The sequence below is a fragment of the Urocitellus parryii genome, chromosome X, assembly GCF_045843805.1.
Source record: "Urocitellus parryii isolate mUroPar1 chromosome X, mUroPar1.hap1, whole genome shotgun sequence".
Classification (NCBI taxonomy): domain Eukaryota; kingdom Metazoa; phylum Chordata; class Mammalia; order Rodentia; family Sciuridae; genus Urocitellus; species Urocitellus parryii.
Genome location: NC_135547.1, coordinates 31,673,124 through 31,696,545, shown reverse-complemented (window position 1 = coordinate 31,696,545; position 23,422 = coordinate 31,673,124). Strand labels below are relative to the sequence as shown.

The following is a 23,422-nucleotide window of genomic DNA, read 5'->3' as shown; positions in this document are numbered from 1 at the left end:
TGGCCTTGAACTTGCGATCCTTCTATCTCAGTCTTCTGAGACATTGGGATTACAGGCATATGCCACTGTGCCTAGAAAATATTTGTAATATTTTCTGAAAAATATTTGCAATTAATCTTGCAAATAGTGTGAGGTAGGGATCAAGATTCTTTGTTTCCTACATAGATATGTAAATTGGCCCAACACTACATTTTTAAAAGGCCAAACTTTTTTCAGTGTATCTGATCCTCTTTTAATGGAAGATAAGAGAAGCTTGTAAGAAATGACTAAAAGATATAAAATGTGTTATTAAACGTTGGAAATTTACTTTTTTTATTTTTTAAGGTTGAAGAGGACAAATGTCAGAATTTAGAATTTCAGAGAAACATGGAGGTCAGTAGATTCAACTTGAGTTATTTGGGCTTAGACTCCCATATTATCGGGGGTGGGGCAGGCCTAGCACAACAGAACTTTGAACTGATTTGGGAAAAACAAACTACTTTGTTCTGTGGGTTATTGCCAGTTTTTTTTTTTCAGGACACAAATCAGATAATTTGAGTTGCAATCCAAGTCTTAATCATATACAGAATTGGCAGATAATTATATCATGATTCAATAGCAGAGGCAGAATAAACTGATAAATTTGTTAAAAAATAAATTCTTTGTGTATTTTTATTTTATATCTAAGGATACAATTTGTTTCATGGTTCCTGGTGTTCTTCCTGATACTTTTTACACAGTCAGAATAAGAGTCAAAACAAATAAGTTATGCTATGAAGATGATAAACTTTGGAGTAATTGGAGTCAAGCAATGAGTATAGGTAAGAGAACAGAATTTAATTATAATTTAAAACATTGATGTGTGGGAATTAAGGTGAAGCAGGAAGAATATCAGGGAAAGGGAATATCATGCTTTAATTTTGGGGGGGTATTAGGGATTGAATTCAGAGGTGGTTAATTACTGAGCCCCATCCCCAGCCCTTTTCATTTTTTATTTTGAGACAGGATCTTGCTAAGTTTCTGAGGCTAGCTTTGAACTCAGCCTCAGCCTCCCAAGCCACTGGGATTACAGGCATGTGCCACCACACCCGGTTGTCATGTTTTCTTGATGTAAGCCAAAGTGTACTTAAAAATGAAATTTATCTTCTCTGTAATTACTGTCAAATCACCCAGGGTTAATTGACAATAAAAACCTCTTTGTAAAACCACAACCCAAATGGTGTTATCCTTATCTCTGTCCCATTTCCAGTTTTTATTAATAATCTGAACAAAGGCATAGAAGGCAGAGATGATCAAATCTTCAGAATTTACCATGTTAGAGAACTGTCCTATATACTGGTTGACAGAATTAGGAGAGGTGACATGACCTAATGGTATTTAATAGAAATAAACTTATATCTAAACTTGAAACAATCATTTATTAGTGGAGATTCTGAGTAAGCCAGGCTCAAATATACGATTGGAAAGACCTAGGCTTTATGTCTGTATGTTGTAGAGTGTTATACAGGGTTTAATTTGACAGTAAGCTCAAAGGAACTCAACAATGGAACCTTAAATAGTCCTAACACACATGTGTGGTCTTGGGCAGCAGTACTAGTGAAGTCCCCAGAACATGGGAATGCTGCAGGGTGGGACATGGTGGTCCACTACTTCAGGAGTGTGCAGTATCCTATTTGAAGCCATACATTGTAGGAGATCCTTTGTCAGACTGGACACTCTGGGTAATCAGGATGTTGAAGGACCTTGAAACTCAATGAGAAACAACTGATAATGTAGCCTTGAGAAATCATAATTGCTGAATTCTAATATTTGAGGTATCATCATCAGAAGAAATAGGCTTTCCTTTTTGCAGCTCCATGGGGCAATATAGAACCAATTTAAGAACTTTGAAACAGCTAAGAGTCAGAGAGATGGGTTGCTGTGGTAGAAGTCAGTTCCCTATTTATTGAGATACTGAACAAGCTGTGTGCCAGGCATGATACAACCCCCAAAGGTTAGTGGCTCAAAACAACACACATTTACCATCGTATAGTTTCTGTGGTTCAGAAATCTAGGCATGGGTTAGCTAGAAGCCTCATGAAGTGGCAGTCAGACTGTAATAAGGACTACAGTCTTACTCATGTGATTGTTGGAAAGTCTTAGTAACTAGCTGGTTGCTGGATGGAAACTGTGGCATGATGAATCATTTACACCCCCTGCAAAAAAAGATATGTTTAATTATCAGCCCCTGTACCTATGAACATGACCTTATTTGGAAATTGGGTTTTGGCAGATATAATCAACTTAAGATGAGATCATACTGGATCAGAGTGGGCCCTAAATCTAATGACTAGTTATAAGAAGAGGACAGTGATAGAGTGCTTGTCTAGCATGTGTGAGGCACTGGGTTTGATCCTTAGCACCATATAAAAATAAACAAATAAAATAAAGGCATTTTGAACATCTACAACTACAATTTTTTTAAAAAAAGAAGAGAGGGCATTTAGAGATACAGATAGACATACAGGGACAAAGGTCATTGAAGAAGGAGGCGGCAAGTGGAGTGATGGAACATCAAAGAATTCCAGGAGCCACATCAAAGAGTCAAGGAGTGATTCTTCTTAGGGCCTTCAGAGGGAGAATGCCTTTGCCAATACCTTGATTTTGAACTTCTAGCCTCCAAAACTATGAGAGAATGAATTTCTGTTGTTTTAAGCCCCCTAGTTTGTAGTAATTTGTTGCAACAACTTTAATAAACTGATTCAGAAGCTTCCCTTAGTTCCTTGCTACTTGGACCACCCCTCAGTATTACCTCTTGACATGGAAGCTGGCTTCCCCAAATGAGTGAGCCAAGCAAGAATGGACATATGAGAGAACACCCAGTGTGGAAACCATAGTCTTTTATCATCTAATATTGGAAGTGACATCCTATTACCACTGCTCTTCTGTTTAGAAGCAAGTCAAGTAGTGCAGCTCATGCTCAAGGGCAGGGGATTACACAAGAGTGTAATTGGCAACAGGCAGGAATTATGTGGAGCCCAGTCCTCTAAAGGCTGCCTAAAGTGATTTTGCTAGGCCCTAATGATGCTTTCTAGATGTCTATGCCCTTGTGGGAAAAAAATGAACATATAAATAGGCAAATGGAATTCCATGTGTTAGTTGTAGCAAGGCAGGCTTTGGAATTGTGGTGTTAGATTTGAGACCTGGTGCCATCATTTACTAAACCCTTCTGATGAGTTACTAAGCTTCTCTGAACCTTGTTCTTCTTGACTATATAAATTAGAGATAATACTATATAGTGGAGATAGGAGATTAAGCATGTCAAAGCACCTTATGTGGTACCAAATGTATAGTAGGTTGCTCATTTAAGAAGAGTAGTAGTAGTTGTTAGGACTGTTTTAAGTTTTCTAGTACTGCAAGTAAGCAGTAAGAAAAGATATCACCGTTAATGAAATGATACGTTTAATACATATGGCATCTTTGTTAATAGTGTCTGGAACTAGTTAAAATATCCTGATTGCAGATAATCTTTAGGGTGTTTACTTCTTCAGGAAATTTCCGGCACCAGAACCAGACATTTTTGTAACTTTTTGTTTTTGGTGCCAGAGAGTGACCTCAGGGGTGCTTAACCACTGAGACACATCCCCAGCCCTTTTTATATTTTATTTAGAGATAGGGTCTCATTAAGTTCCTTAGGGCCTCAGCTAAGTTGCTGAGGCTGGCTTTGAACTTGAAATCCTCCTGCCTCAGCCTCCTGAGCCACTGGGATTACAGGCATGCACCACTGTGCCTGCCTTTTGTAACTATTAAGGTAACAGAAGACAAGATAAGTCAACAGTTTGGGACAATAGGTTGGGGTAGGGGACAGAAATATCTGTGGTCTCACAAACTAACAGAATTGTTGTCTTATCTCTTACTAAAAAGATTTTCATTCTTATATCTTTGTTTGCTTTCTTATCTCTAGGTAAGCAGCCCAATTCCACATTCTATATAACAATGTTACTCCTCATTCCAGTAATCGTTGCAGGCGCCATCATAATACTTCTGCTTTACCTGAAAAGGTGAGATGCCTGCCCAGGCAGGGTTTTTTTGTTGTTGTTTATTTATTTATTTTTATGTGGTGCTGAGGATTGAACCCATTGCTTCACACGTGCTAGGCAAGAGCTCTGCCACTGAGCCACAACCCTAGGCCCACCAGGCAGGTTTTAGTTTCTGCTATTCCAGTTGCTATGGTTACTACTATTTGTGCTGGTGTTTTATATTTGTCCTCATATTAGAAGAATTTGGCCTATAGACATTTTTTGGTGATATGACATTGCAAATAAATACGATTGTGCCCGTTTTCTGATAAGGAAAGCATTGGCTTAGTTTCTTTGGGCCTGTTCAAGCACTGGTCCTTTTGCATGTGTTTAGCATCATTGAATGGGTCTTCTAATAATTTCTTCTTTCAAATGCCTAATGTATCAATAGTTAGTTGTTAGCTTTTGGAATGGAATTTTAAATTTTAAAGAAGAGGCTAGGGATATAGTGCAGTGGTAGAGCATGTGTTTAGCAAGTGTGAGACCTTAGATTCATTCCCAGTGCCAAAAAAAAAAAAAAACGAAGTGAAGACCATTGCTACAGAAATGACTTGAATAGTTTTAATATGAAGCAGGCTGTTGCTAATGCTATAGGAATGAGAACTTCACCAGGTTGTCACTCATATCTGCCATTCACTTCTTTAGAATATTTCATTTTCTTGGGCTGGGGAATATAGATTAGTGTTAGAGCACTTGTATAGTGTCCATGAGGCCATGGTTCAATCGCCAGTGCTGAAGAAAATACCCAGGAATGTTTTATTTTCTCTATCTCACTATATGGACTGTTATTTTCTCTTGCAATAAATACTTAAGATTGGAATACGGCTGTTAAACTGGGGTCCAGAACCAGTTTTTTTTTCTTTGCAATACCAGGGATTGAAGCTAGGGGTGCTCTACCACTGAGTTACATCCCCACCTCAGCCTTTTTTGGGGGGGAGGAGATCAAGGATTGAACTCAGGGACACTCCACCACTGAGCCACATCCCCAGCCCTATTTTGTATTTTATTGAGAGACAGGGTCTCACTGAGTTACTCAGCACCTTGCTTTTACTGAAGCTGGCTTTGAACTCATGATCCTCCTGACTCAGCCTCCCAAACAGCTGGGATTACAGGCATGTGCCACCATGCCTGGCCCACCCCAGTCCTTTTTATTGTTTATTTTGAGACATGGTTTTGCTAAATTGCTGAGGCTGGCCTTGAACTTGCAATCTTCTGCCTTAGCTTTCTGAGTTGCTAAGATTATATCCATGTACCACTGTACCCAGCTCAGAACCAATATTTCAATGTTCTTTCAATATGCATATTATTATTATTGAATGCCTACTTATTTGCTAGGCACTATACTAAATGTTGGGATTATAGCAGGGAACAGCACAAAGTCTGTCTTTACATTCTAGTTGGGGACACACACACACTGTTAGCAGGATTTTGTTTTCAAAATTATAAAAATCAAGCTCCCATATGATCTATTCAAAGTACAGTACCATATTATTTAAATGATAGAATATAAGTAAATTGCTTATTCTATCAGTCCATGTGCTTCACCCAAACTTGATGGCTCTTAGGACATTGATTTCCCATAACCTTTTTAAAAAAATATTTTTTTTAGTTGTAGGTGGACATACCTTTATTTTTAATTCATATGTGGTGCTGAGGATCAAACCCAGTGCCTCACACACACTAGGTGGGTGCTCTGCTGCTGAGCCATAACCCCAGTCCCTCCCATAACCTTTTAAAGGGATTTTTTCACAGTTGTTTCTTCAAAAAATGAATTGTGTACTATGACTTTTACCCACACTTTCTTTTAATATGTCTGTATTTAAGTGGAATGCTCCTATGCAATGGAAGATTTGATCCGAAATGTTTCTGTTTTCTTAAAGGCTAAAGATCATTATATTCCCTCCAATTCCTGATCCTGGAAAGATTTTTAAAGAAATATTTGGAGACCAGAATGATGATACCCTGGTAAGCACTGACTCCATGGGGGTTTTTTGAGGCTAGCTGTGAGATTCTTTAATAATTGTGGTAAAATAGGCATAACATAAAAGTTACCATTTCAATAATTTTAACCATACAGTTCAGAGTCACTAAGTACATTTACAAGGTTATGCAACAATCACCACTGTTTATACCCCAAACTTGTTCATCTCCCAAACAGAAACTGTGTTCATTAAATAATAACTTCCCATTCCCCCATCTCCCTGCCTCTAGTAACCACTAGTCTACTTTCTGTCTCTGGGAATTTTCCTTTTCTAGGTACCTCATATATGTGTAATCATACAATATTGCCTTTTTGTGTCTGACTCACCTCACTTAGCATCATATTTCAAAGTTTTCATGTGTCAGAATTTCATTTTGAAATTGGTCATTTTAAATTACAGTTTATCTAAAAGATTAAAGAAGAACAGATTGCATATATTGGGTCTAAGGTCAAGCATACCAACTAAAAAGGCCTCAGACTACTTTGCCCATCTCTGATCACTGGGCTTCATATTCTTTCTGAGATAGGGGATATATTTTATTGACACATGTACAAGGAGGAGGCTCCATTATGAAGCTAGCCTAATAGGCTACCTGAATCTTGGGTAATTTTTAAAATTTGGTGCAGGGAAATATAAAGATGGAGTAATCAATGGAAATGTACTTTGTTCATGCTATTGCATGGAAAACTGAACTGCAAACACAGGGAAATAGAAGAGACCCACCCCAACTGCTATTGTTGATTTCTAGGAGACTCTCATGATAGAATTTGTGGCTAGAAACCTAAGACATCATGGGGACAAAAGATGTTGAGGTTCTGTGATAAATGCATTCACTTTAATGAAATAATAGAGACACTAAATGAAATAAATATCATACTGTATATATCTTAAATTAGTAATAAGAGGCATAGGGCAATTAATTTATAGAAGTAGCATATCATACTAGATAATAGCCTGGGCTCTGGAGTCAAATTGTCTGGATTCAAATCTTTGCTATGTCATTTACTGGCTTTTTGACCTTAGGTAACTTCCTTAGCCTCTCTGTGACTTGGTCTTCCCATTTGTCAAGTTGGAAGTAACAACAGCACCTGCCTTACAATGCTGTTATGTGGATTCAATTAACCTAATACAAATAGTTAATTCTATAGCAACTGGTTAGCATGTCTGGAACATTGTAAGTGCTTAATAAGTGTTAGTGATGAGGTTTCACTATTGGTAATAATTTCTAATTATCTTTAATACCCAAATAATTCACAAGGGCAATTTGACTGACATTTGACTAGGGAAGGAAGGCAAGCCATTACAGGCAAGCCATCAGATGAGGATCTCTCTGGATCACTTTTTCACCAAGTCAACTTCACAAATGGTGGGTGACTGCCAGACCCTGGAGGATAGGGTGCCAATAAGCAATCAGGTCCAAAAATCTGATACCTGATTAGGAGATTGATTGTAAACCATAAGTGTGGTTGACTATGGCAACCATTGGTTCTTTAACTTTAGTTGAGTTAAAGTCAACTGGAATACTTGTAAGAAATATAGATTCCTGGGTCCTGCCTCCAGAAATTCTGAATTGGCAGGTTAAGGGTGAGTCTCAGGAATATGCATATTAAACAGGAGCTTACAGATGATTCTGCTCCTGGTAAGATGGTCTGTAAACCACACTTCAAAAATCATAGTTATAGGGCTAGAATTGTAACTCAGCGGTAGAATGCTTGCCTAGCATGTGTGAGGCACTGAGTTCGATTCTCATTACCATATATAAATAAATAAAATAGGGCTGGGGATATAGTTCAGTTGGTAGAGTGCTTATCTCGCATGCACAAGGGCCCTGAGTTCAATCCCCAGCACCACAAAAAATAAATAAATAAGATATAAATAAATATGAAATAAATAAATAAAGGTCCATTGACTACTAAAAAATTGTTTTTAAAAAATCAGTTATAGATATTTTCCTTAGAATTACCACTCTCTCTTTTTTCATTTCAATAGCTACTGTGATAGATGCTAGAAGTTAGAAATTGTGCAAGTACTGTAACAACTCTAAGCAGTTATTGAAAGTCTGCTATGTGCCAGAGAGTATAATATATGCTTTGCTTATATTATCTTATTGAATCCTTAACCAACCTATAGAGTATGTGTTTTTAGTATCATTTTACAGATAAGGAAGTAGAACATCCATGAGGTTAAATAACTTAGTTGTGATTACACAACTAGTTGGCGGTAAGGTAAGATTTGACCCAGAACTGTCTGATTCTAGAGTTCTCTTGATTTTTCTACTAATGTGCTATTGCCTCTTGCCAGGTATAACAAGGCCCTCAAGGACCTTATGGTCTCCTACTATAATATATCTAAGACATTCCAACCAAAGCATTGGTGAGACATATATTTTCAGCTTAATATCTAGTTTTTAATAAGTAGTGGGGAAGTGGCAGTTTTCATGCGTTACTGGTGGTCCTATAAAGAAGGTATCGAGGTTGAATATCCCTTATCACCAATGCTTGGGACCAGAAGTATTTCCAGATTTCAGATTTTGGAATATTTTCTTAGACTTCATTGGTCAAGCACCCCCAATCCAAAAATCTGAAATACAAAATGCTCCAAAATTTAAAACTTATTAAGTATCATGTTAGCACCCCAAAATTTTCAGATTTCAGAGCATTTTAGATTTTGAATTTTTGAATTAGAGATGCTCACCCTATATATATCCATATATATCTTTTCTGGAGGACAACTTGGCAAACTATAACAAAAATCTTTGGTCCTATAATTATACTTTTAGGAATAGATTTTTTTTGTGGTGCTGGGGATTGAACCTGGGTCCTCATGCATGCCATGCAAATGCTCTACCAACTGAACAACATCCCCATCCCTAGGAATAGATTTTAAGGGGAAAAAATCAATCAATGGCATAAGGATGATCAATGTATCATTTGATTTCTTTTTTTCCTCCTCTTTTTTTTTTTTCCTGCATTGGGGATTGAACCCAAGTTCTCACACATGCTGCACAAGTGCTTTACCACTGAGCCCTTTTTACCCCAGCCCTTTTTAGTTTATTTTGAGCAGGGTCTTACTAATTGCTGAGGCTAGCCTCAAATTTATGATCCTTCTGCCAGAGGCCGAAGTTGGGATTATAAGTATGTGCCTCCAAGCCTGGGGCATCATTTTTCATCTAACATGAAAAATTAGAAACCAATGAGAAATAAAAAATCTAGAGTTGGTTTTAAAATTTAGTTTTTCTATGCATTTAATGTCTTAAAAATACAAGAATAAGAAAGATTAGAAACCTTAATATATTACAATCCTAATTTTTATTAGACGAGTATTAATATATAGGTAGAACAAACAATGAGTGGAAGGAAATGGGTCAGAATGAATGATCATCTCCAGGAAGAGGGATTGTGGGTAACTAATAATATTCTGTCTACCTTTATGAAATTTCCAAATTGCCTATAATGAGCATGTATTAGTTTTATAATAAAAGAACCCCTGTATAAGTCATTAATAAAGAGAAAGAATATTGTAGTCAACCAGTCTGAGAGATAATAGGGACTTGAACTTAGATGGTAACAGAGGAGATTGATGTAAGAGACATTATTAAAGCAAACTCATTGTGACTTGGTGACTCTGTGTGGATGATAAAAGGTGTGGAGAGTAAAAAATAATTTCAAGTTTTCAAGTCTGGGCAATAGAGTGAACGATGGTAACATTGACAGCAAAATCAGATCAATTATCTTTCTCAGAGATGGGAAAATTGCTTTTTTTCAATTTTCTGTCTAGAGGATAATATGTTGTTTTTGTCCCGATGAGTCAGATAATTCTGTAATTTAGTGAGGCAGATATACCAACAAGATGGACCACTAAAAGCATGAGATGTTTTTGTTCATGGTGGTTGCAGACCATTAAACAAAATCAGTTCTTTAAAACTAAAAGTATAATAAAAATGCCAGACATGGGAAAGGGTAAAGGAACAGATTTTTCTGTCTGCTTTTAACCAAATGAATAATCTGCTTTCTTCACATGGAAGCAATTCTCTCAAATTGATCTGCACATACAGCACAAGGACTAACCTTTTATTTCTATAATCATCAAGTTACAGAATGAACAAGACCCTAGAGATCATCTAATGAAATAGATGTTTACATGTTTTGTTATTTCCCTTTAATTGCAGTTTTCAAAACTCTAGATTCTCATTCAACTTCCTCACTTTAGGACTTTTGGGGCCATAGAGAAGTTTCTCAAGAACTATCATATAGAGATGCAACTGTAGAACTTGGATTATTACCAGGTAGCCTAAAGTTACCAACTCCTAATCCAAAGAAAGAATCCATATCCTTTAAAAACATTCTTTAATTCTATACCACACCATCAATAATGCTTCTTTTTTGGGGGGCGGGGGTGGGTACCAGGGATTTAACCCAGGGGTGCTTAACCACTGAGGCATATCCCCAGCTCTTTTTATTTTTCAGTCAGAGTCTCACAAAGTTGCTTAGAGCTTCACTTAGTTGTTGAGGCTGGCTTTGAACTTGTGATCCTCCTGCTTCAGCCTCCAGAGGTGCTGGGATTACAGGCATGTGTCACTGAGCATGGCTCAATAATACTTCTTTAAAGAAATTTATTTGGATGTGGCTACAAATTAAATCATCACTATAGTTTTTCTTAAGATTTCTAGTGTTTTGATGATGTTTTTGTTCATCACTGTAGTAACGTTTTGGCAAACAGCATTTCTTCCTCTTGCTTTGCTATTTGCCTTTTCCTTATGACTAATTGGGCTGCTAGCCATATTTGGGGTGGGAGAGGGAGACTGCAGAGGGAATTGCTTCTCCTCTGTATCTTCATTTCTTTCATCTATAAAAAATATCTGTTCTTCCCCTACTTCTTGGAAACCAATTAAAATTTTAATACTGTGCCAATTTTACATTCCTGATCCGAAAACAGCTTTTTAACTCCCAAATATTTTTTTCCTCTAGTGGTTATCCTTAAAAACTAAGAATGCTTCCTTCCATAGCCAAAATAGCATTGTCACAGTTTTAAAATTATTAATTCCTTCATGTCATCTAATACTCAGTTCATATTCAAATTTTTCCAACTCTCCCAATTGTCTGGGGACAAATATCTTCCAGTTGTCCCACTAATAACAGTAGTGATAACAGCATGTTCCTTCCTGCTATCTGCACTTCTTACCCTCCCTTGCCACCTGGAGTATTCAGGGTGGTGTTATGCTAGCATCCTGTCAACCCTTCAGCGAATGCTTTTAAGCCAGTGACTGTCTCGCTTGAATCAGTAATTTCTGTAGGTGCCATAAAATGATGAGTTTCTCATTCTATCATTTCAGCTACATTTATAAGCTGGCACTTTCTTATGAAGCACTGCTTTCAATCATCAGCTGACTGATTGATAGGTCAGAAATTCAGTCTCTGCTAAAAAGCCAGGATGCAAGTTTAATTCTTTCCCCCATTTACAAAATTTTAAAGTGAGGAGTTGAATTAATAACCACTTCAAGTGGTACCAAATGAGATCCATCTACCATATTCAACTCATCCTCTTTCAAGCAGTAGTACTCTTAACATGTGGGGATGTACAATTTTTATTGTACAACTTTCTATTTTGACTGTTGATCTGAAGAGGACTGGGGCATGAAATAGGTTGATTCCTATACAGAATACCAGTGATTTTATGTGGTACTTGGGTATAAAAACCCACTTGACTTCTATAGACAATTCACTGTGAAAAATATCTTAACCAAATCTTGAAAATAATGTTAAATTCAAACATGATATCCCATTATACTACTGAATTTATTTCTTTTTAATATATAAATATATGCGTTATTTTTCTAGGCTTGGATGACTAGCAACTAAACACCAGTTATATTATTCTCATAAACATTGATTTTTTCACATATATTATTTTACCTATTTGGTCATTATTTTATTGTTTAAGACCTTATTTTTTTTAAATTACTGGGCGTGTTCTTGTATGCCTATAATCCTAAAAACTTAGGAGGTTGAGGCAGGAGGGTCACAAGTTTGGGGCCAGCCTCAGCAATTTAGCAAGGCCCTAAGTAACAGTGTGACCCTGTCTCAAAATAAAATATAAAAAAGGCTGTGGATGTGGCTCAGTGGTTAAGCACCTCTGAGTTTAATCCTTATTACCAGATGAATAAATAAATAAATGGCAGCATAAGGATTGAATTATAAACTGGTAATTTTGTAGATGGCTTTATTTTTTCACAAGTGACTTTAAAATTAGTCTGGCATAGAATTTATAAAATTGAATGCTAGGTTATATTTTTATATTTATTCCCATTTCCTCACATAACATATTCCATGTAGTGCCCAGGCAAAGACCACAGTACTAATAAAGGGTAAAAATGAGAGTAATCTAAGTTCTAGGAGTGAAGAAAGGCAGTTGAAAAGATTAATGTATTCTTAGAGGCCAGTCTGCTTTAGTGTTCACCTTATTGAAACATATCACTTTTTTTCTTGTCCAGCACAGTCAAGCATTGGGTCTAACTACTAACTACCAGAAACCAATGAAACTGTCATTTTCAGGGAATATTTGTAATTAAAATACTTTCTTTTAAAAGAATTACTTACTTATTGTAGAAAATGAGAACTGCAGATAATCAAAAGAAAAATAAAGGCCGGACTCGGTGGCTCATGTCTGTAATCCCAGCAGCTCAGGAGGCTGAGACAGGAAATTCCTGAGTTCAAAGCCAGCCTCAGCAATGGCGAGGTGCTAAGCAACTAAGTGAGCCCCTGTCTCTTAAAAAAAAAAAAAATTGTGGCTCAGTGGTCGAGTGCCCCTGAGTTCAATCCCCAGTACCGCCCCCCCAGAAAAAAAGAGAAAAATAAAATCACTCTTAATCCTATCACCTACACATGACTAACTTGACTGACTGCACAAAAAGATAGAAATACACCTAATGATGAATGGAATAATAGCAACAACAGCAATAGTTTAAACTCACTGAACCTTTACTACCTGTCATATACTTTTCTAAACATGTCCCCCATTAATCCATCCCCATCCTGAGGTAGATATGTATTATCTTCATTATACAGATGAAGAAAATGACATACCAGAATAATGTGAACTGCTCAAGGTTACACTGCTGTTATCCAACAGAACTGAGATCCAAACTTATATAAGTGGCCTCATAGAGAGCCCTCGTTTAGTGTTACTTCTGTGTATGAATATATATTTGATGCTCACTACAGGGTTTTGTATTAATATCTCTCCTGTCATTTTGGTTATTTGAAACTCTTAACATTTTCTTAGGAAGGTTTCATGGCACTGGCTTGTCCTGAATTATTTAAACGTTGATAGAGTTCACTGCACTTATAATTGCAAGTCATTTTGGCAATATATTGTCACATGTCCTGCCTTTGGTATCTTAAATGTATCATCCATTTTCTTCTGACCTAAAATGTTGTCAAAGACAACTGACAATATTGTTTTCCTTTCCACATGAAAACACTTGGCCTTTTTGCCTAGTTGTCAAGATGTTTTTCCTTCAAAATCCAATAATTTTGCCAGAAGATACCTTAGTGTTGTTGATTATTCTGGGTGACTCTCTGAAGTACAGGTTGAGGAACTCTAATCTGAAAACAAAATCCAGAATGCTCCAACATCTGAAGTGTTTGGAGCACTAACATGCTGCCACCTAGCACAAAATTCTGCATCATGAAACTTTGTTTTATTCACACAATTACTAAAAACACTATATATTTTGTATATGAAGGGTAATTTTTACCATTTGGTCTCTGTGCATAAGCAACATAAGTGAACTTATGTTTAGGCTTGGGTCTCATCCCCGAAATATCTCATTATATATATGCAAATATGCAAAAACCTTCCAAATTCAAAACACTTCTGATTCCAAGCATTTTTTCCTGATTTTTTTTAAAAATTGAATTTTTTAGATTTTTCTTTTTAGATATACATGACAGAGTGTATTTTGACATATTATACAAACATGGAGTATAACTTATTCTAATTAGGATCCCATTCTTGTGGTTGAACATGAGGTGGAGTTACACTGGTTGTGTATTCATGTATGAACATAGGAAAGTTATGTCCAATTCATCCTACTTTCTTTCTTGTTCCAAACATTTCAATAAGGGGTATTCAACCTATTCTGTTTCTATTCCCTTTTTGCCTTTTGTATTTGCCACATCCTGTTGAATAATTTTTATATCCTTTTTATTTAAAAAAATCACCTTTCATTTTCTCTTTTTCTTTCGGCTTTATCTAATATCTGTTGTGTTTATTCACCTCATGTTCCCTCTTGGTTAGTCTCCATTTCTGAAATGAAATGATTATTTCTTTTTACTTCTAGTTCTTTTGTGAATCTTGTCATCTTATTTCTGAGTTTTTGTTTGTTTGGTGTGGTACCAGAGATTGAACCCAGGGGCACTTAACCACTGGGCCACATCCTCAGTCCTGTTTTGTTTATATATTTTATTTTGAGCAGAGCCTCACTAATTTGCTGGCTTTGAACTTGCAGTCCTCCTACTTCAGCCTCCTGAGCCATTGGGGTTATAGGTGTGCACCACCACACCCAGGTTCAGAGTTGTTCTTATTCTGACATTTCATATATGATTCCATGTCATTTACATTGTTTTATTTTTATTTTTTAGTTGTAGATGGACACAATATCTTTATTTATTTATTTTTATGTGGTGCTGAGGATCGAACCCAGGGTCTCACACCTGTGAGGCAAGTGCTCTACCACTGAGCTACAGCCCCAGCCCCTACATTGTTTTTCATATCATGTAACTTTTTCTTAGCAAGTTCAGCTAGTTTTGAAATGTTATATTGTAGTTTTCATTAATTTTTGTGGGCATATCTTTCTGGTATGTTTTATTATGTAAAAATATTATTCTTATGTGCAATTTTACATGAAATTAGCTTCTGAACTTTTATATGGAGGCTCAGTTTCAGGAATTGTTTTTAATTTCATGACTATCGAACTCCATATATTATTGCTTTTGAGAATTTTTGTGGCAAACAGTTACTTCTGAAATGTGAATGCCTTCTGAAATCTCCTTGCTCTGTTTCCTGACTCCTGTACTTTTATTTCTTTTTCTCTAAAATCTTTTTTAAACTTTTCAATCATTTCTTCTCTTCCTCATCCATTTTTCCTTCCTCCCTCCCTAAGCCTGCTGCCTTTTGTGTCTTATCCACAATTATCATAGTTTCCATTCCTTTTGTCCCAGTCCTGTCCAGTTTGGAGTCTGTTTCCACTCTTTTCTTGTCAGAGTGCAGCTTTGCCCTGCAAGGGAACATTGGATGATTAGTTTTAAGAGTTCATGGGGGCTCAGGCTGTTCCCATTCTACACCATGGACTTCCGCTCAACCGCTATTTGAAGGGGCAGACCCCTTCTTTCCATTTTCAGCTCTTGTTCATAAATTAGTTCACTGATGTGTGTATGAATTATTTCAGAGTTCTCGGATCTCTCAGAGGCTATGTTGATTCCCTCTGTGTACTCTTCCATAGCTGATACCATTTGGTCTGGTTTGCCCCCACCCTCTCTTATTTGGAGTGCAAGAAGTTGTTTTCCTGTAGTTTAGCTGTAGATTGTGTCAGTGAATTTTGGTTTTGCTTTCCTATTTACCCTACTTATCTTTCCTATTTGTGTTTTTGATACCGGGGATTGAACCCAGGGGTGCTTAACCACTGAGCCACATCCCCAGCCCTTTTTATTTTTTATTTTGAGACAGGGTCTCACTAAGTTGCTTAGAGCCTCACTGAGTTGCTGAGTCTGCCTTCAAACTTGCAATCCCTGCCTTGGCCTCTTGAGCTGCTGGGATTACAGGTGTATGCCACCATGCCCAGCTCTATTTGTGTTTTTTTTTATGGCAGCATTTTGAGACATTAAAAAACTAGGCTGTCACCACCACCTTCCCCTAAGAATTTCTCTGCAAACTACAGATCATTGGCCAAAACCTGTCACCTGCTACCTGTTTTCATACAGTTTTTGACCTAACATGTTTTTTGGTAGTGTTTCATCTTTTTATGTGTATGTGTCATGTTGGGGATCAAATCCGGGGCCTCACACATACTAGGCAAAGGTACTTTAACAATGAGTTATACATGTATCCCACCAGCCCTACTTTAAATTCTTTGATTGGTATTGATAGATTATCATCCCGAGAGGTATACAAGTTAAATATCCAGTAAGGATACCAGTTAGATAAGTTATGGTGCAATTTATGCAATGAAATATTTTACACAGGTTAAAGAAAAGGAGGTTGATCTATTTTACTGATATATAAAAATATATGACATGCTGTTAATGAAACACCTGGGTTTCAAATGTAGAGTAGTATTTCTTCATGTTAAGGAAACAAAAGCATTAGAATACACAAAATTAATTTTTTCACAAGAAGCATAGATTACAACTAAGATGTGCTAATTTATATACTTATCAGTAGTATATCCAAATGATTGTTTGACCATACTATTGCCAACATTGTGTTATCTAATTTAAAAAATTATTGTCAAGCTGATAGAGGAGAAAAAGGCATCTTATCTTAGTATTATGTAATAGGCTTCATATTTTTGCATAAGCTTGAATTACAACTCTTTTGTGAAATTCTTATTCCTTGTCCTTTTTCCCTGTGTGATATTTCTTTTTCTTGAAGGTTCAAAAAGTTCTTAATATATTAGATAGTAATCCTTTGGCTTGTCATCTACGTTTGCCTCTTTATTTCATGTAGGGTGATTAATTATGTACAAAAGATTATTTTGTTTTCCTCAGTAATCCCAATGACCCAGGAGGCTGAGGCTGGAGGATTGCAAGTTGGAGGCCAGCCTTAGCAACTTAGCAACACAGTGTCTCAAAATAAAAAATAAAAGGAGCTAGAGATGTAGCTCAGTGTTAGAGTATTCGTGTGTTCAATCCTCAATGCAAAAAAAAAAGATTTTTTTTCCTGCAGTAAAATCTTTCTTTTCCATGATGATGATGATGATGATGATGATGATTACAATGTTGATGTGTAGAAATCCCTTTCCACTTCAGATTTATCTACTGTTCCCCTGTATACTTTTGTAGTACTTACTTGATTCTTTTTTTTTTTTACTTTTAGTTCTTTAATCCATCAGGAATTTATTTGAGTAGTCTATGAGATAGGGTTTAACTTTGTTTTGCAAATGTTTAGCCAGTTGTCTTAGTGCCATTTATTGAATAAGTCATTATTTCAAGTTTATATAATTTTTGAGATAGCTTTTATGAGAAGTATGCACATTTTCAAAATTTTAAAACATAAGGTTTGTTGGTATGTAATTTACAGACAATAAAATTTATTCTTTTTAAGTGTCCAATGAGAAGAGTCTTAGCAAACATATATGGAATATTTCTATTATTCCCCCAAGTTTCCTTGAACCTCTTTGCAGTTAATCCTCCTGACCTTAGACTCTTGCAACAGTTGATCTGTTTTCTGACCCTACAGTTCTGCCATTTCCAGAATGTCATAAATAGAACCATATAATACATAGCTTCTTGAGTCTGGTGTCTTTCACTTAGCATAATATACTTAAGATATAGCAACATTGTTGCATACATCAATATTTCATTTTTAATAGATAAGTGAGAAATGACCTTATTTATTTTTTTTTAATGTGGTGCTGAGGATCGAACCCAGTGCCTCACACATGGTAGGCAAGCATTCTACCACTGAGCCACTTTATTGCTAAACAGTAAATGGTTATACCATTGTTTATTTAACCATTGAATTGTTCAGGGACATCATTTTGTTATTTGGGGCCATTATGAATAAAGCTGATAGAAACATTCATGTCTTTGTGTGGGCATGTTTTCATTTCTTCTGGATAAATATCTAGGAGTGGGATTTCAGGGTCATATGGTAAGTATATATTTAGTTCTTAAAGAAATTTTTAGCCTGTTTTCCGGAGTGACTGGATGCTTTTACACTTCATCGAACAATAATGTGAAAGACCCAGTTACTCTGCATCCTCAGCAGCACTTGGAATTGTCAGTATTTTAACTAGTTATTCTACTAAGTTTTCAGGATTAAATAGTTTATTTAGAATAATTTAGAAATATTTTTTGGTACCAGGGATTGAACTCAGGGCCACTCAACCACTGAGCCACAACCCCAGCCCTATTTTGTGTTTTATTTAGAGACAGGGTCTTGCTGAGTTTCTTAGTGCCTCGCTAAGTTGCTGAGGCTGGCTTTGAACTAACAATCCTCCTGCCTCAGCTTCCCAAGCTGCAAGAATAATTTGGATATTTTAAGTTGTGTTTCCCAACTCATTTTTTTATATACTCTCTAAGACTGGATACTCCTAAATTGCTCCATCCATCTCTAATTGTCTAACCTGAGGCTGCCTAATAATCATAGTTGCTCACTTCTGGTTTTTTGTTGTTGTTGTTTAAAATTCCATTTCTTCCCCCAAACTTAAAAACTATAGCATATCAAAGTAGAAAAAGAACTTAGATATAATCTAGTGCAAGGTTTGGCAAGCTTTTTCTGTAAAGGGCCAGATAGTAAATATTTTTGGCTTTGCAAGCCATTAAGCCATTTCAGTCTTTCTTACAACTCTACTAGTACAACATGAAAGAAGTCACAGGCAGTATAGAAAAAAAAATGGGCATTTTCCAAATAAAACTTTACTTATAAAAACAGGCAGCTCGCCAGATTGGCCTGGATTATAGTTTTCCCACCCCTGGTTTAGTCTTAACAACTTTATTTCACATTCGAGAGCACTGAGCTCATATTTCTTCCTTTCCTCAGATTTATAAATAAAGAGGCAAGCACCAAGATATTGGGTTTCACCATAATGATGTTAGATAAAGCCATTAATCAAAGAGGCTTTATGTGGTGCTGAAGATCGCACCCAATGTCTCTCATGTGGTAGGCGAGCATTCTACCACTGAGCCATAACCCTAGCCAAAGATGTTAACTTTTTGAGCCTGTCATATCTCTGGAGCAATGGTAAAATTAAAAAAAAAGGTGATAAAGGTCCAAGTGAAACAGTTTAAGTAAGAAAAGCATGCACCATTTTATTCATCCTCAAAAGACTGTTTCCAATTTGGAAAGATCCACGTTTCTTTGTCTCTTGAGACAGCAATTGAATATGATGTAACAATCCCATGCTTTTCCCGTCTTTAATGTTAGTTCTTGATTTTTTTTTCACTAATTGTTTAAATAGATGAATATTCTTAGGTTGACAAACAAAAACAAGGAAAACATTATACTCATGGTTCCTTACACGCCAACCTAAAAATAGGCATTGGCTAAGACTACTAAGGGAAAGGACATTGTTTAGAAAAGTCATCCTGTATGTTTCTTCCTTCCTTGCAGCATTGGAAGAAGTATGACATCTATGAGAAGCAATCCAAAGAAGAAACTGACTCTGTAGTGCTGATTGAAAACCTGAAGAAAGCTCCTCAGTGATGGGGATAATTTATTTTTACCTTCAATGTGACCTTGTGAGGATTCATCACATTCTCCCTTTGTTATCTGGGGACTTGCTAAATGGAAACTGAAACTACTGGATCCTTTAAAAACAGGCAGCTCATAAGAGCCACAGGTCTTTGTGTGTGTCATGCACCGAAAAACTAAAAATAATGGGCCCTTTGGAGAAAAGAATGGAGTCATTGAATGATAAAAGCAGACATCCTTTGCAAAGTCTTCAAACTAGGGGACAAAGCAAAAAGTCATGATGGCAGTTGAATTAACCTTATGAAGAGTTGTGACAACTTCCTAAGGATCTAGCTTGCCTTGTATTTTTTGTGTCAGATAACCCTGAGAAATTTTATTTGTGAGGGAACTCATTTTGGGTATAAGTGCTAATAATGTTGAACTTGACTCACAGAGAACAGCTAACAAACAAAATTGTTACAATCTGGCATCTGTTTTTTTTTTTTTTTTTTTTTTTGAGATCCCATTGAGTAATGTTTGTGACTATTAAAACTCCTAACAGTCTAGAATCATCATCCACTTCAATAGCATTTCCCTCTACTTTGAAAGCCACAGAAAGGAGTGTTGGCCATGACGATGACAATGACAAAAAAGTAAACGCGGCTTCTTTACCAAGATCATTCAGGCTTTTAAGGGCAGTGGAGACAGAATGACCCATGGCATATTAGTCTGAACCAAAAAGTCTCTTGTATTTTTTTCTTTACTTCTGCTGCCCAAATCAAGTATTAACTATGCATCTAGCTTATACTAAGCCCCCAGCTGTGAGGGATGTACCCCCCAATAAGTTTACAATCTAGTTGGGAATCCTTAGTTTTTGCCACTTTCTTTCTTTCCCACCAGTCATTTCTGAGACTTTTCAATTCCCCAGCTCCCAGGCCAATTTCCCTTTTTCCTTCTCCCTCATTCCCTTCCTTATAGCCTTTTGATGTTCATTGGAAATTTGGATATACATCTGCTCAAAACACCTAGAGGAGAAGGGAACAATTTGCATCTCAGGTACAGTGTGAGTTGACTGAGAAATAATGAGTAGTTCTTATATATTTTGTAAATTTTATGTGAGTTTCCAGTTTGAGGATTTTCAGCAATTGATGTTTATGCATTTTCTAAACAGAGATGATATAGTATTTTCACTTAGAACTTAGCTGTTGGCTTAAGAAAAACATAATTATATCTGTCTCTGTTTCTTTACAAGATGGACCCTAGGATTTCTTATCCCTGACACAAATAATAAAGTAGAATTTGTGTGCTGTATTGATAGCCAGCCATCCAAGGCTTCAATGTATATATTCACTTTTTTTTTTTTTTTTGCGTATGTTAGGGTTCCATTTCCCCCCATTCCCACAACATATGCATTTGTACTCTTCCTACTTCCTCCAAATTTAAAGAATTTTGGGAAATATAGATATTCCTCCCTTTTCTCTCAAACATACAGACTCAGATTATTGGTAGGAACTTATGAACTTTACATCATAAGTTCCCCAAACATTTGCCATTTCGTGTTAATAAGACGAAGCTTCTTAGAATTCCTGCTCTTAGGGCTGGGACATAAAAGACCCCTTCTCTCCACAGGTTTGGGCAAAAGTAGCAACCTGTGTCCATGGTAGTGAAGGAGAACTGTGCCCTGGCATCTTTCAGGAAACTGGAGTACATAGCACTGGTAGATGTGAAGGTGTTTCCTCCCTATGATTTTGTTTTGGAATTCAGATTGATGTTGGGACACAGGTATGGTAGATCATTCACTTTCTCCTACTATACACTAGAAAGAATATTTGGTGTTGTCATATATGAATGAGATGACTTCCTAGCTAGGTCTTTGTAATTCAGGGACGCAAAACACTTAAATGCCTCACCCAAAGCCGACTTTACTGGTAGCCTATTTCGATGGCAATGAGGAAGATGCTTTGAAATAACCAAGGAACTACTGGTGCTGACAGTCATGCAGCCTGGGAGTGGGGAAAATGTATTTTGTTTCCATCCTTCCCTGTTAACAGTAAAATAGTTGAGGCAGGAGGGGACACTAAATTATGGGAACACCTAGAGTTTTGCAGTAGCTAAATAATAATCCCTAGATTTTAGGAGCTCTTGGAGACATCAGTATTTCACCAGCAGGAAACTAGTAGGTTCATTTACTATTTTGTCTCACCTCTATAGATTTTTTTCCCTATAGACAGACCTAAGTAAACTCATTGTTAAGATGGTCATTTGCCTTCTTTCATTCAGATAAGTTTTTTTTTTCTGTATCTGGGCACTAAAGGGGTACATGAACCATTGTTAACATTTTGGGTAATATCTTCAACTAGAAGTCATTTTTGTTTAACCTCTTATAGGAAAATTTGAGTAAAATAAATATTCATTGTCTTTTTGTATATTAATTAAATGTTTTCCTTTGGTGTTATTTTGGGGAAAGCATTGTGAGGCGTTGGTGAAGGAAAAAAGTTGGAGTTAAAAGAATAAATATTGTAAAAAATTCCAAGGAAGCTATTTTATAATCATTTATCATAAGCTTCCCTGCTGTTTTGCTGTGCCAATGTTTTCTAATATAAGGACATGCATGTACTTAGTTTAATATTAGTACAGTCTTTGGGGCTGGGTTTGTGGCTCAGTGGTTGAGCGCTAGCCTCACGTGTGAGGCACTGGGTTTGATCCTCACCACCATTTATTTATAAAATAAATAAAACAAAGATATAAAAAAACATAATATTAGTACAATCTTTGCACATAACACCTAAAAGGACTTACATATTTGATAAATTTTAGTTATAATAATTAATAGAAGTGAGAAGTTAGTTCTTTCTAATGTTCAACTTAGATTAGATTACAGTATGCTTACTATTGTGGTATCCATGACATACACAGTATACAAGACTCATGGTATGTGATGGGACACTTCTAGTTAACAATCAAGTTAGCAAGATATATTTGAGACTGAGAAAATCAGTTTTCAATAGCTGTCTTCTTAAGAGACAGTGATATAGTTTTGTATTTTCCATAACTACAACAACATGTTTGTTAATTACCCTGAATCTCTACAGGATCCAAATTCTAGAATAAGGGTGGGGGTGCTGATCCTAGTAAGGCTATTTCTGTAAGTGTCCAGAAGATTCTGGAAATCCATTTCCAGGTAAGTATGATTATCTGCTTAAATCAAAGGTCTCTAATTCTTAACAATCTACACTGAGTTTTACGATACAAAGCATTTAACTGGGAACACTTGAAGTCATAAATCTGAATGGGATCCATGGAAAACTAATTCCTGTAGCTACAAACATGTTCACTTCATCTCAGGGAAGAAGGGCTAGAACAACCTATGCATGAACTCCTGCTCCTTTAGAAATGCAACTTTATGCTCACACAAATAGCACATTATGCTACTGGGATACTGTAGTTTTATCTATCTGCCTGTCTCTTTTTGCAGTACTAGGGATTGAATCCAGGGATACTGTACTACTGAACTACATTGCCAGCCCTTGTTAAATTTTATTTTGACACAGAATCTTGCTAAATTGCTGAGACTGGCCTCATACTTGCAATCCTTCTGCCCCAGCCTCCTGAGTAGCAGGGATAACAGGTCTGTGCCACTACCATGCCTGGCTATATGTTAATAGTTTTAGAAGAAACCAAAGGATGGAAGACATCTGGGGATGTAGCTCAATGGTAGAGCACTTGTCTAGCATGAGCAAGGTCCTGGGTTCAATGCCCAGCACTGGGTGGGGGGTGGGGGGAAGCAAGGAAACAAAAACATTGATTTCAGAACTCAATCTTCTTTCAAACCCTAATGATTTGGCCAAGCAATGATTTTTTTTTTTTTGTAAATACTGTAAATCTTGATATGCTTTTACTTTAAGCAAGGGAGGAGTTGTATTGACATTTGGACATGGTAGATATTTTTGACCTCAGTCCCCAAGATGATTTCTTACTGAAGCTGCGTTAGCCTTTAAATGCCTTTCCCAT

General features: G+C 36.5%; 1 protein-coding gene across 1 annotated transcript in view; it reads left to right on the top strand.

The window, feature by feature from the left end:
• Il13ra1 (interleukin 13 receptor subunit alpha 1) overlaps positions 1–22,109 on the top strand; it is a 58,573-nt gene extending 36,464 nt beyond the window's left edge. Inside the window, exons 7-11 of the mRNA XM_026409078.2 lie at positions 325–372; positions 668–800; positions 3,923–4,019; positions 5,918–6,002; positions 19,352–22,109. Coding sequence (XP_026264863.1) covers positions 325–372; positions 668–800; positions 3,923–4,019; positions 5,918–6,002; positions 19,352–19,444 — 456 coding nt within the window. The 3' untranslated portion in view covers positions 19,445–22,109. The remainder of the gene's footprint in view (positions 1–324; positions 373–667; positions 801–3,922; positions 4,020–5,917; positions 6,003–19,351) is intronic.
• The last annotated feature ends 1,313 nt before the right edge of the window (positions 22,110–23,422 follow it).